Below are 15163 nucleotides of genomic sequence, written 5' to 3'. Positions count from 1 at the left end.
ACCACACCAAAAATATTAATTATGTCCCACTTGTTAGTTCCAGTAATACTTTGCAGGTGCTAGAAGGTCCCTTCAAACCATATATGGGTCTATCAAAAAGGAAAAGCAAAAGGAAACTCTTGCAACAGGTTTTAGGGAATTTTGCTGCTGGTGATAAGCTTCGAAGAGGTGGCAGAAAGAAGGGAGGAAAGTCAGTAACACTTCGATCAGCAGCTGCGGCTCTATCCCTATCTTTATCTTCCGATGCAATTGCAAACCGTAATCGTATTTTACTCAATGAAGCTGAAGCAGTGTGGAAAATTGGGAAATTGCTTGATCTCCATAGTGATGAACATGATGATGAGGTTGTTAGCAAGATTAAGGAAATTCAGGGTGCAAATGTTATTTGTGGCCTTGAATCAGGGCACAGCAGGGGTTGATTCCATCCCACTCTATCCACTCAAGGAAATGCCATCAGTTTATCTATGAAGCTAATCTCATGGAATATTAGAGGTTTGGGGAAAAGAGAGAAGAGGAGAGGAATAAGAAGATTGATTTCTCAGAGGAAAGTCACCATCTTTTTTTTACAAGAAACTAAGAAATCAGTCATCAATTCTCAACTAATCAACTCAATCTGGCCAAATCCAAATCCAGGTTTTGCTGCAGTTAATGCTTTGGGCTCTTCAGGAGGTATTCTTTGTGTATGGGACAAAACCACATTCTCAGTTTCAGATTGCATTAAAGGGTCTTATTTCATCCTCTTAAAATGTACTATCTACTCTACTTTTGAGTGTGTTTTAGTTAATGTATATGCCCCAAATGATGCTATTGAAAGAAATCTATTGTGGGAGGAGTTATTAAATCTTAAATCTAGTTGTGATCTGCCATGGTGTATTGGGGAGGACTTCAATGAAATTGTTGAAATTGGGGAAAGAAATGGATGCTTAAGATTATCAGCTAGCATGAAACAATTCAAAGATTTCATATCCTCTATGGGATTAAGAGATCTACCTCTCCTAGGTAGATCCTTCACCTGGTCTAATAATCAGGAGCAGATAGATGGAGTAGGATTGACAGGTTCCTTCTATATCCACATTGGCTAGACAAGTTTAAGCTCAATCAGTGGGGACTCCAAAGGACTTTATCTTATCACTGTCCAATACTTCTCATGGAGGATGATAGGGATTGGGGGCCAAAACCCTTCAGGTTCCTTAATGCTTGGGCATCTCACCCTAATTTCTTAAGGGTTGTTAAGGAGGCTTGGTCCAGATATGCTGTACAAGGTTGGGCTGGTTATAAAGTCTCACTGAAACTTAAGGAGGTTAAAGCTTCTCTCAAGCAGTGGAACAAAGAGGAATTTGGCAACTTAAACGATAAGCTCTCTCTGATTGAGGAGCAATTGCATTCTTTGGATCTTTTACAAGAAAGAAACACATTGTCCAATAATGACTTGCAAATCAAAAGAACACTTAAGTCTGAATATTGGAAGACTTTGAGATTGATTGAGATCACCTGGTTGCAAAAATCAAGACAAATTTGGTTCAAGGAGGGGGATAAAAATTCCAAATTTTTCCATATGGTGGCTAGTTCAAGGCAGAGGAAGAACTCTTTTGTGAGCTTAAACTTAAATGGATCCACTGTTGAAGATCCAGAACAGATTAGAATGGGAGTCAAAATGCACTTCCATAATTTTTTTTCAGAAAGATGGCCCTCAAGACCAAAATTTTTAGGCTCTTTTGAACGCAAACTATCAATTGATGATGCTCGGCGGCTGGAATTGCCTTTCTCAGAGGCAAAAATCTGGGAAGCAGTCAGAGAGTGTGATGGGAACAAAGCACCAAGGCCAGATGGTTTCAATATGAAGTTTATTAAAAAGAGCTGGCCAATTATTAAGGAGGATATCTGCTTATTCATCAAGGAGTTTCATCTCAACAGCAAACTCTCTAAAGGTATAAACTCTTCATTTATTACCTTGATTCCAAAATCTCCAAATCCATCATCCCTGTCAGATTATCGACCCATCAGTCTAATTGGCTGTATTTATAAAATTCTTGCTAAAATTCTATCTATGAGACTAAAATCTGTTTTGCCTAAACTGGTTAATGAATCCCAATCTGCCTTCGTCAAGGGCAGGCAAATCTTAGATGGAATTCTTATAGCTAATGAAGTAGTAGATCTTTGGAAGCACAACTCTAGGGGTGGAATCCTTTTAAAGCTAGATTTTAAGAAAGCCTTTGACAGTGTCAATTGGAATTTCCTTCTTCACTTGCTTCAAATGTTTGGATTTGGAGAGAAATGGGTCTCATGGATCGCTGAATGCATATCATCATCACATATCTCTGTTTTGGTCAATGGATCCCCCACTCAAGAATTCTCCCCACATAGAGGATTACGACAAGGTGACCCTCTTTCTCTTTTTCTCTTCAATCTTGTTGTCGAGGGATTCAACATTCTTATGAAGAAAGCCAAAAATTTGAGTCTCATTAAAGGGGCTGATATTGGCAATGTTGGTTTGAATCTAACACACTTGCAGTTTGCTGATGACACTCTTATATTCTGTTACCCAGATTGGGACGAGATTATTAATCTAAGAAGAGTGCTTTCTTGTTTTCAATTAATATCTGGGTTGAAAATCAATTTTCAGAAATCTGTGTTATGTGGAGTTGGCACCAATGTTGATTTCACATCTCAAGTAGCTAAGTATTTAAATTGTTCAGTGGGTAAACTTCCAATCAAGTATCTTGGTATGCCTTTAGGAGCTAATCCTAAGAGGGCTGCAACATGGGAACCCATAATTAAGAAGGTCAAAAAAAGATTATCATCTTGGAAGAGAAGGTACCTCTCTTTAGGAGGTAGAATTACTTTAGTTAAATCAGTCTTATCCTCTCTTCCTCTTTATTATATGTCTCTCTTTAAAATTCCCTCCACAGTGGCAAACACCATTGACAAGTTCCAAAGATCCTTTCTTTGGGGGGATAGTGAAGAGAAGAAAAAACTTCATTTGGTCAGCTGGGAGGCCTGCTCTTTGAGTAAAAAGTTTGGTGGTCTTGGGTTTAGGAAATCTAGGGACAACAATGAGTCCCTTCTTTGCAAATGGTGGTGGAGGTTTTCTAAGGAAACTGACTCTCTTTGGAAGAAATTTTTATGTGCTAAAAACAATTTAAGCACTAGCATCTGGCTGCCAAGTTCCTCAACTTTCAGGAATTGCTCAGTTGTATGAAAGTCCATTTTGGATTTAGAAAGATGTAATTCTAGAGTTCATAAATTATTAATTGATAACCTCCAATTCATATTGGGTAATGGTAAAATGATTAAATTCTGGACTGATGGATGGCTTTTTAATTCACCTTTGTCCTCCCTATATCCCAGACTTTTTACACTTGCAACTGACAAGGACTACTTTGTTCATCAATGTTTGACTCATCAGAATTTGGGCACTCAGTTGCAATGGAATATTTTATACAGGAGACCACTGAGAGCTTGGGAAGAGGACTTACACCATGATTTGCTTGGAAGGTTGCAGCAGATCCAAAGAAGCAGAGATTCTGTGGAGGATAAACTGATCTGGACTCCCCTTTCATCAGGTATTTTCACTGTTAAGTCTCTTTATGATTTATTTGAGATCTCTCTTCAGGTGTCATTCTTTCCTATCATGAATTTATGGAAGACAGTTGCACCTCCGAAGATAAAAGCTTTCGGATGGTTGGTGTGGTGGGATCGAATTGCTATTGCAAATCTCCTTCTTAGACACCATATAATCCACACTCCCAACCATTGTGCATTTTGTGGTAATGTAGATGAATCAACAGTTCATTTGCTAGTTCACTGCTATTATTCCTGGAGGATTTGGTCTGCTATTGTCAATTGGTGGGGCATTTTGTGGGTCTCTCCTGGCTCTATCCAAGAGTTGCTAGTTTGGTGGTTTGATCAAAAAAGGCAGTATCTGGGAAGAGTTATTTGGGAAGCCTTGCCTTTGGCAATTCTCTGGACCATATGGATTGCTAGGAATGATAAGGTGTTCAATTCCAAGGAACCTAATTGGGTGGACTTGGTGGAAACCATTAAGATCAAGGTGGCGTTTTGGGTAAAGCAATCGTTCAGCCTACCAGAACTCTCAATTCATGACTTTTTATTTTGTTTACATGGCATCAAAGGCTACAGAGCTAGGATCTCATAATGATGTCCTGTATTTTGTTTATCTTTTTCTTTGTATCTCTTCTGGTTGAGTGCTCATCAGCCTTTTTTGGCTTGTGCCTGCACATGATTGGGTTCTTTAATAGGTGCCAACATAGTTGGGATGTATTTTAGAACTATGATGCATTTGTGCCAAGTCTTTTTTTGTATTTCTTTTTTATCAATAAAATTTCTTTTATTTGTTGATCAAAAAAAAAAAAATATGTACCAGGAGTGTGATAGATTGGTGAAGGCTACGACTCATGTGGAGATTATGCTTGAGGCTAAAGAAGCAAGATAGAAGCACAAGAGGCCCAATTTCGTTGAATCTAAGGATGATACGGGATCTTCTAAGAGATCTAGAGGTTCATTTTCTTCATCTTCTTAGTCTGCACCCCAACAAACCAAATCATCGGGGTCAGTTTCTATGAGAAGTTCAGGAAGGGCGGCCCCTATCGGGTTACTTATTTTAGATATGGCGAGCAAGGTCACAAGGCATCCAAATGCAAATAGAATCCGAGTCATTAACAACCAACCCGTTCTCAAAGCCAAGCCTAAGGGAGGGGCCAACTGCCTGCGTGTTACCATTGCGGGCAGTCGGGGCATAAGAAGAGATCTTGTCCACGATTGGTTAGAGTGTGGAGTACTTCGAGGTCTCAAAATTCTGGGGGTTATCAAACAAGTGAAGGTCAGAGGAAAAACTATCAGTCAGTTCAGTCTGGGAAAACTTCGAGGGTAGTGCAAGGAGCCACATTAGCACAGTCCACACAACTGCTCAATACTTCAAGAGGTGTTCGGGGCAATCAAAGACCCCAAGGGCGAGTCTATGCTGTTACTACTCCTAAACAGTCATCCAGACCATTGGGATTGAAAGGTACCTATCTTGTTTATAACTCATGGTCCAATGTATTGATAAATACCGGGGCATTGCATTCATTTATAGCATTTGCATTTGCATCCACATTGGGCCTAAAGGTAGAACGATTAGAATCTTCACTTATGGTTAAGTCACCACTTAGGGGTCAAGCTATTTTGGAATGGGGATGTCGTGGGTGTATAATTAAGGTAGCTAACCGTCAAATTCCTTTTAACCTTGTGCTATTAGAGATGTCAGGTTTCGATGGCATTCTTGGTATGGACTAGCTATCCTCTTGCCACGCTATTATAGATTGCTACTATGAAAGGGTTATGGTATGTACCGCCTTATTTCCTGGGGGATAGAACTAATGGAGGGTTGTCACCATTGTATGACTCGCGAGTTCGAGCTAAGCTAAGTTTTCTTCTTGCATTCATCATAGATGATGAGGATACTGTGGTTCGGGAGATGTTTCCTGAGGTAGTTTGCGAGTATCCAGACATTTTTCCTGAGGACCTCACCGAGCTACCGCTCCATCATGAGGTAAAATTTTCTATAGATTTAGTGCTGGGAACAACACCTATCTCAATGTCGCCATATAGATTTGCTCCAGCGGAACTGCTTGTCTTGAAGGAGCAGTTACAAGAATTGTTAGACAAGGGTTTTATACACCTTAGCACCTCGTTATAGGGAGCACCGACCCTCTTCACTAAGAAGAAAGATAGTTCATTACGGCCGTGCATTGACTATCGTAAGCTCAATAGGGTCACAATCAAGAACAGATACACTTTACCCCAAATAGACAACCTTTTTGACCAACTTAAGTGTTCTCGGTGTCTCTCAAAGATAGATTTAAGATTGGGTTACCATCAGTTACCGGTGAATGAGGAGAACATTCCTAAGATAGCTTTCCGTACCTAATATGGTCATTATGAATTTCTTGTGATGCTATTTGGCTTGACCAATGCTCCTGCTACTTTCATGGACTTAATGAATAGAGTCTTCCAAGATTATCTTGATAAGGTCGTGGTAGTTTTTGTAGATGATATTCTTATTTATTCGCCTTCTGAAGAGAAGCACTCGAAATATCTTCATATTGTCTTACAACTCCTTAGAGAACATCGGTTGTATGCCAAATATAAGAAGTGTGAGATTTGGCTCTCAGAAGTGAAGTTGGTGGGTCATGTGGTCTCGACAGAGGGAGTTACTGTAGATTCTTCAAAGTTGAAGTAGTGCAGAAGTGGGAACGACCTAGAAATGTTTTTGAAATTCATAGCTTCTTGGGTCTCGCTGGGTATTATAGGTGTTTTGTAAAGGATTTTTCCACTCTAGCGGTGCCTTTGACCAAATTAACCAGAAAAGGGGGTGAAATTTGTTTGGAATGATGCATGTGAGAGATCTTTTCTTGAGTTAAAAGCTAGAGTAACTTTTGTACCTATGCTAATCATCCTAGAAAGAGGGAGAGGTTATATTGTATATTGTGATGCCTCAAAAGAGGGATTGGGATGCATTTTGACCCAAGAGGGCAAGGTAGTAGCTTACAGTTCTCGTCAACTAAAAACTCATGAAAGAAATTACCCCACTCACGATCTTGAGTTGGCCACAGTCATTTTCACCTTGAAACTTTGAGGACACTACTTTTATGGAGACAAATTTAATGTATTTTCTTATCATAAGAGCCTCAAGTATTTATTTTCTCAAAAAGATTTAAACTTGTGAAAAATGAGGTGGATGAAGTATATGGACGACTATGACTTTGAATTTCATTACCACCTGGGAAAGGAAAATGTAGTTGCCGATGCCTTGAGTAGAAAGTCTATGAGTGTAGTTGCTAGCCTTGCCATAAGGGAGTGGAAGATATTGCGTGACCTACATGAATTTGATGTATGACTTGGCAAACCACCTAGTCAAGCTACCTCATTTTCAATTTTAGCCCAGGCAACTTTAATTACCCGAGTCTTAGAAGCGCAACAAAATGATCCAGAAGTGGAGGCTATTAAAGAGAAAATCTTACAATGAAAAGAGGAAAGGGGTTTAAGGGTACATTCTGACTCAAGTGTGCAGTATGTAGGTTGCTTATTTGTCCCACAATCTTGTAGAGATGACGTATTATGAGACTTCCATTACTCTCGCTTTGATGTTCATCCTAGAGGTACAAAAATGTACCATGACTTGAGTCGTCAATTTGATGAAGAAAGATGTGGCCCAATTTGTGTCTAAATGCCTAACTTGTTGTAGACTGCCCGAAACTCTGCTTCACGCGCGAGGGCGTGAATTGTAGTTCTAGTTACTACAGTTCGGACTCCTGTCATGGTTCTAAATCTAATCTCACAAAGTGCAATGTAAGACTGATAAATCACCAAAGAGTCCAAATCCGGCAATTGTTTTTGAAAAATCAATTTTGAATAAAAAAGCGCCAAACATGGACTGCTTTGCCAGATTTCAGAGTCGCCACCTAAATATTTTGTTTTGGGAAATTTAGAAAACCCTGACTCGTGCCTAAGGCCACGTGTCTGTCATCACCAAAGTTGCCTCGGCTCGGGAACTTGGGTACGAGAGGGAAAGGTCCTGAAATGAGCACCCCCGCTGATCGGCCTCTACTAAACATGATATGTTGTTTTGAAAACACATGTGTTCTTATTCTGGTTTATTGGCTAACTTACTATGTGATGCGCACAGCATACAAATATAGACTCGATCGCTCAATTTGGAACAAAACAACTCATGTTTGTTTGTTTGAAAATGGTTTGAAAGTGCTACTCGCAAGTAGGCTAAGACGCGGATTTGCCACCCTCAAGTGGGCTTAGAAAACATGATGATTTGCCACCTCAAGTGGGCTTAAAACGCACATTTGATGAATTGTTCCAATTCAAGCAATAAAGCCTTCATCCACAGGCATTCATGCAGTTAATCACTTAAGCAGTTAGCCTCATGGAAAGCATGCTATCATGGAAGTCACTTACACACATGCAAGGATGCTAAAGCATAAATACTCACAGTGTACTCCGAGCCAAAACAGAAGCTAGTTAGAAATCATGTATGATTCTAGCTATGTCAAGAATGCCTAATGCAATACATGCAAAATGCAACTAAGATAGGCTCGGCTATCTAGAATGGCATATGAATGCAACTTGATAACATGTATTCAAATAGGTATTGAAATACAATGTAGTTTGTATGATGCCCGGTGCATGCAATATGAATGAATGATGCATGCATGCGAAGCATAAGGATGCTAATTGAAATATACCCTAAAAAACTAACCATCGAAAGCAGTTAAGTAAAAGGGAGAAAGACGTGGGGTTGGAAGACATGTATCACACATACGCACACTTATTACAACATTTGCCCTCTCGGCCGAGGGTCCGAATAAATCAACTAACTAGCTACGCTAAGCTAATTAATTATTACAAAACAAATCAAATGACTAGTTTACACAAGCTGATCATAAGTAATGAAATGGCCTCGCGGGCAAGGAAGAAATGCATGCTCGGTCGGCTTCGCTCGAAAATCCACTACCGTGCCTCATGATGCCTCTGTTTGCACTCTTTTGGATTTCTGAAAATTGTTCCAACTTCCAAAATGCTTCTAATCCACCTTATGAACATTCTGAGGAATGGTCGGCCAAGAGGGATGGCCATCGGCCAGAGTTTATGGTCATCGGCTATTTTTGGTAGCCGATCGGTAGACTTGGTGGCCGGTCGGCAGCTTTAATGGCCGGTCGGCCACTGCTTCCTACAATTTCTCCTTTTGTTGCAACAGAGCACAAGCAGAGGCATGGCAGTGTATTTGTAAGGTGTGTGCGCACAACCACTCTCCCTATCATTTCTCAAGCTCAAGGGAGTGCGGTACTCGACTCTCGGGCCACCAACCGAGCATCGCAATGCACGATGGCCGAGAAGCCAAGTTTGCACAATTCAATGTCGATGAATGCACAAATAACACATAAGGGCCTTAACCTCTATCATGCATGATTAAGAGGGTCAGCGACCGAGAAATGAGGCACGTTTCATCACTTCATGTATGAAATGTCCCTCGTTTCTCAAGTTTGGATTAACGTTCAACCCAAACACAATGCAATGCAACAACATTCCAAACAACATGCAAACAACATGAGCATGTCAAGTTAGAGTCCTAAAGCATGAAAGCTAGTGAAGGATACAACACAAGGGCTACTTAATGCAATACTCCATGGACCAAACCAACCCCAAATAGACCTCATGCATGCCAAGACAAAGGCCAAAATGCTCTGAAATGATGGCATGGAAGGCAAGATGGTGATGCTCATGCAATAGCTCACATACAAGGCATAAGGGTCAACTCTCAAACACAACCAAAGAGTGACATGCATGAGGATATGGCAATTCTATATACTCTGAAATCAAGTGTTAAATGATGCCAAATCAAATAAACACACAAGTATAGCATGCAAGAGGCCCTAAGGCACAAGGCTACTAAAAGGAACTACATAAGAGGCATGCAATTCATGGCACAAATGATTGAGCCAACCATAGACAAAGCTCAAATAGGTCAAAACAAAGACCAAAACATGCTGAGATGGGAGCTCAAAAGCCTAGACAAGCATGCATACGCATTGGCCCATAAACGAGGCACAAAGGCACAACTCTTAAAAGCACTCAAAGAGTGAAAGAAGTGAGAACATGACAATGCAATATGCTCTGAAATAGCATGTTAAATGATGTCATGGCAAGCAAACATCTCAAACAAAGCATGCTAGAGGCATCAAAACACAAGGTTAGTCAAGCCCATTGCACTACAGCTATGCAATACATGAACCATATGGCCAAGACAACCCAAAATAGTCTTAGAGCATGTCAAATCAAGGCCAAAAACATGTTGTAGTAGAACCAACACATGTTAGGATAATGAGCTAAAACAACAAGCATGCAAGGCTAGTAAGTGAAATTTGCTCTACATGTGCAAGATGCAAACCACAAGTGGCCAAACTAGCCAAAAACAGAGTTGTATCATGGCAAAATAACACCAAAATTACACTGATATGGTAGCCCAAATGCTTAGACAAGATGGCATGCATATTGGCTCATGTTTAAGGCATAAAGCACAACCTTCCAAAAGCATTGAAAGAGTGAAAGATGTGAGGGCATGGTAGTTAAACATGCTCTGAAATCATATATCAAATGATGCTAAATCATTCAAATAGCCCAAGCAATGCATGCTAGTGGATTCAAAACACAAAGCTAATGAGCAAGATTGAACTATGGCTATGCAAAGCAAGGTCCAAATGATCAAGACCACACAAAACAGAACTTAAGCAACATGAGTAAAAGCTTGCTGGAGTGGAGCCAAAAACATGCTAGAATGATGGTCCAAAGCATGATGCATGTTAGGCTAGTGAGTGGAATTGCACTACAAGTGCAAGGAGCATGTGAGAAGTAACCAAACCAACCCAAAACAGAGTTATAACATGTTAGAAAAGTCACAAAAACATGCTAAGATAGAGCCTCAATGAGGTAGAAAAGCATGCTACTTTGATGAGCAATCAACACAAGCAAACAAGATACAAATGAGGGGACCACCCCCACCTATTTGGAGCCTCAAAACACACTTTCCACCACTGAAATTCCTCTGGAATTCAGTGGTTAAAAGGCCAAGAGAAGGTGATCTCAAAGGCCTAAAGAGGTGGCACAAAACAAAGCATAACAAGCCACCAAAGGGGGTAAACCACCCCTAACTCAAACAAAGCCTTGAACAACCATTCTTAATACTTAAAAATGAAGCTTTTTACAGTTGAAAGCTAAGCCAAGAGAAGCATGCAAGAATGGCCAAGTACTTAAGCAAAACAAAGCTTAAAAAAAGATATGGGACTCACCCTTGAAGAACAGCAAAGCCAGCAGCTTTTCTGAGCCAAAACTAACCTTAGGATGCTAAAACAAGTCCTATAGAATCTCAGCTCCAAGGTCAAGAGGTTTGGCTAAGGGTTGTAGGAAAAATGTGTGAAGAACACTCACTTTCAAGCAATATATATATAGAGAGAGAGAGTTCTTAAGAGAGAGAGATATATTTGATCTAATGCAAATTTTTTAGAACCTCTGGAAAGGGAGAGGGACCTTCCTTTTTATAGAAATCCAAGTCTCAAGCTTGTTGAACAAGCTTGAGGCTTGTTACAATTCCTTCATACACGTGTATGGAGGATGAGTTCTGTGCTCACTAGCTGGTACAGCTAGCAACAAAATATCTACAAAAGCAACTAAAAGGCCTAGGCCAACAAACATGGCCGATTGGCCAATAAAGGTGCTGACCAGCCATCAAAGGTGCCGACCAGCCACCACTAATGGCCGATGGAAAGAAGGAATGGCCGATGGGCAGAGGGCCTAGCCGATGGGTTAGAGGGATGGCCAAAAGGCCACCCCCTTCCCTCAAAAACAAAACCACAAGCTCTTGGTCCACAACCAAGCACAAAGCAGACAAGTTGAGAGGCTCCAACGCAAGGCGCACAGCTGAGACCTTCAGAAACTCAAAACGAACACGAGCATTGATGATCATCGAGTGTTCAAACGATGACGTCCAAGTCTTGAGGACGGTCAAAAATGGGGTGTCTACACTTGTCAACAAGTCAAAGTGGAGCATCAAAGGCTAGCCAGGTTGTTGCAACCCTTACCTGTAACAGATTGGAAATGGGAGCACATAACAATGGACAGGTCTCCCTAGAACTCAAAAAGGTAATGACACTGTTTGGGTCATAGTAGATCGATTGACCAAGCCAGCACATTTTCTTGCAATGTGTATTGATGATTCAGTTGACTACCTAGCAGAACTTTATGCTAAGGAGATTATACGCCTTCATGGAGTTTTGGTAAGTATTGTCTTGGACAGGGCTCCTTGCTTCACCGCACGGTTGTGGCAAAGCTTGCAAACCATCATGGGAACTCAATTGCCTTTTAGTACATCTTACCATTCTTAAACAAACGACGAGTCTGAGCACACAATCCAAACTCTAGAAGATATGTTGAGAGCATGTGTACTAGATTTCAAGGGGTCGTAGGAGAAATATTTACCACTAGTTAAGTTTGCATATAACAATAGCTATCAAGCTAGTATTGGAATGACACCTTTCGAGGCTTTGTATGGATGCCATGTAGATCCCCTGTGTGTTGGACCGAAGTAGGAGATTCGCCCATGCTTGGTCCAAATTTAGTTCGTGAGGCCACAAAAAAGATAGCTCTCATTCGGAGGAGGTTAGTCACAACGCAAAGCCAGCAAAAGAGTTATGCCGATAGCAGGAGACGACCTTTGTCTTTTGACGTAGGTGACCATGTATTTTTCAAGATATCTCCTAGAAAAGGTTTCATAAGATTTGGCCAAAGTGGGAAGTTGTCGCCTAGATTTATCGGTCCCTTTGATATCATTGACCGAGTAAGAAAGGTTATCTATCGCCTTGCTTTACCTCCACAGCTATTCGGGATACATGACGTGTTCCATATCTCAATGCTCCACAAATATGAGCCAGATCCTGCTCATGTTCTAGACTGGAAGAACTTGGAGGTAGATGAACATGTTTCTTATAAGGAAAACCCATAAAGATCCTAGACTCCTGAGAGCAAGTATTAAGGGGCAAAACTATTCCCCGAGTCAAAGTATTATGGCACCATCACGGAGTAGAAGAAGCCGCTTGGGAAAAAGAAGTTGAGGTCCGAGAAAGATACCCTGAGTTGTTTAGAAATGTGTAATTTCATTGACTTATGATGCTAATATTTGTAATGTGGTCAATATAATGTGAATGAACCATTTGGTGATGTCATGTGTTGTAATTCTGAAAAGTTCATGAGTTGTAGTTATTGATGAATTAAATTATGGTGTTGTGATAATGTTATGATGATTAGAGATATTACAAGAGTAGTAATTGTCTTCTTTGGAATTGTTAGAGTTGCTTTTGACAGGGATTACCAAAATTTCGGGGGTGAAATTCTTTAAGGACAGTAGGCTGTGACACTTGGGTTTTTTAGACGGCTTGAGCACCATTTTTTTCGGTCAAGCATAGATCTTCAGCTCCCAGTAGTTTGCCAGTTTGCAGCTGCGACTGCTCGAGCGATGAAGTTGTCATTTCAAGCATAGAATTCATGCTCCCAGTAATTTCATTATAGCTCTGCAAAACTTCTGGGCCTTTTTTTTTCGCTCGAGCAGTAGAAGTGTCGCTCGAGTGATCCCTTCATATTTGTGTTGTCCGCTCGAGCGTAGGAAGTTGTGATCAAACGGCCTATCGGGACAGCAGATTTTAAAAGTCGATCCTTACTCATTTTCTTTCCACTGTTTTATCTCTACTCTCTCTCAAACCCTATTTTTCGAAAACCCTAGTCCATAAACCTTAGATTTCTCTAATCTCCACCCAAAATCCACCCAAAATCTTTCAAGAAAAGTTGAAAGGAGGCTTAGACCGACCATTTTACTTATTGTTTCGTGAGCTCAGCAACAATTCAAATGTGCTTCTCAACCCTAGCTTCCAATTTTGAGGTAGGGGTGTATTTAATTCATTATATCTTCATTATATCTTCAATTTGAACGACTTATGTGGTAATTTCATAGTTATTCATCTTGTATATACATATATCTATGTATATATTTATATATCTATATATATATGTATATATATATATATATATGCATAGAATGTGTTGTTGGTAAATGATTTGGAAATAAGGGGATAATACCTCACGATTTTGGTTATTTATGATGATATTGGTTGTTGATGGTGTAAACTAACCTTCAAATCTTTCTAAGAGAGGAAAACCCCAATTCTTCCAAAAACCCTAATTTTGAGATTTGTTAAAAAAACAAGGTTTTGCTCAATTGGTCTCAAAAATATGAAATTGAATGTAATTACTTAACCTTAAGGTTGAAATGTAAGATTTTAAACTTTTCTCTATTATTGATATGAAAAATTGCGAATTGTTAAGAATCAAAGTCATTGTAGGGAAAATTGGAGATTTATAAATCCATGCATTATATGCGTTCTACATTCCTCTTTGGACATCATGATGAATGGCTTGCTGAATGATGAAAATGAGTAAATGGTCTATGAGTCCAGGTAGTGAGTTGGGTTGGTTTTTGAGTTATGTAATGTAATTGGTTCCCGCGCGGGGAGTCATGGTGCCCAATTACTCTGTCTGCGCATATTATTGGATGTTTTTGGGTGTCCACGAGCCGGTCATTTCTGGAGCAAGCAAATATGGAAAAAAATGGTTTTGGGTGCCTACGACCCCGCTGTTTCTGGAGCCGACAAATGCGAAAGAACAAAAATGTTTTTGGGTACCCATCGACCGACCATTCTGGAGTCGACAAATGTGGGACTATTTTCAGTATACAAAATCTATATCTAAGTATGTATTCCAAATTTTTCGGCACTTACTTGGAAAGTCATAGTACATTTACCGCCCATGGAAAATATGGAAGAGATGGAACAAATTTCTTGCATTGCACATATATCTTCACTTACATAGACACTTATATGTTATTTCCTTTACATGTTTTAAATATTGCATGGCATGATCATGGGTTATTCAATTGATTATATAATTTGTTAAATTCATCACCTATTATGCTCACCCCAAAAGCTAACAATTTCAAGAAACAAAGACGAAGCAACCACTTAATGATGGCATTCATAAGAATTGACTCTTTTGGAGCTTGATGTCTTGTCTTTGATGTTTTGCTGAGTTTTGGTTAGGACAAATGTAATTAAAAGTGGACTTGTATGTAAATGTAGTAAGAGAAATATTGTGAAAGGAAGTCCACTTCGACTTAATTTGTTGTTTATGTTTCTTTCTTTTTGAACTGTTTTGTTTTGCATGGGATGCAATAAGAAGATATTATAAGTTGGGGAATAGTTCAAAGAGAAAGAAATGTAATGTATGAGATTTCCTTGTTACTATTTCTTCTATTAATTGCTTGTGTGGTAATGTGGAATGACCGGTGAATAGGGTTAGGGAGGTTCTTCCAGGGCATTACACCCCTTATAGAAAACGAGATACCCATGCCTCAGCCTAATTTGGTTATATCTCATTCTCTTTATATTTTTCTTAATACAGTACTATTTTTTCTGGTATTTTCACAAACCATTTTAAGAAGATCAAACATGGAGCACGTACCATAAAAAATCAATGACGGAGTTGGACATCT

The 15163-nt window shown here is 39.8% G+C and overlaps 1 protein-coding gene across 1 annotated transcript; it reads left to right on the top strand.

The window, feature by feature from the left end:
• Positions 1-1147: 1147 nt before the first annotated feature.
• On the top strand, positions 1148-6241 carry LOC114294740 (uncharacterized). The gene is made up of 4 exons (XM_082918446.1): positions 1148-2814; positions 3349-4063; positions 5321-5658; positions 6007-6241. Exons 1-4 carry the CDS (start codon positions 1148-1150, stop codon positions 6239-6241), a joined length of 2955 nt encoding a protein of 984 aa, XP_082774572.1.
• Positions 6242-15163: the final 8922 nt, after the last annotated feature.

This window comes from Camellia sinensis, chromosome 3 (assembly GCF_055761805.1).
Source record: "Camellia sinensis isolate YWXY chromosome 3, ASM5576180v1, whole genome shotgun sequence".
In the NCBI taxonomy this organism is placed as follows: Eukaryota; Viridiplantae; Streptophyta; class Magnoliopsida; order Ericales; family Theaceae; genus Camellia; species Camellia sinensis.
Note: the sequence above shows the minus strand (reverse complement) of the source record. Positions and strands in the feature narration are given on the sequence as shown.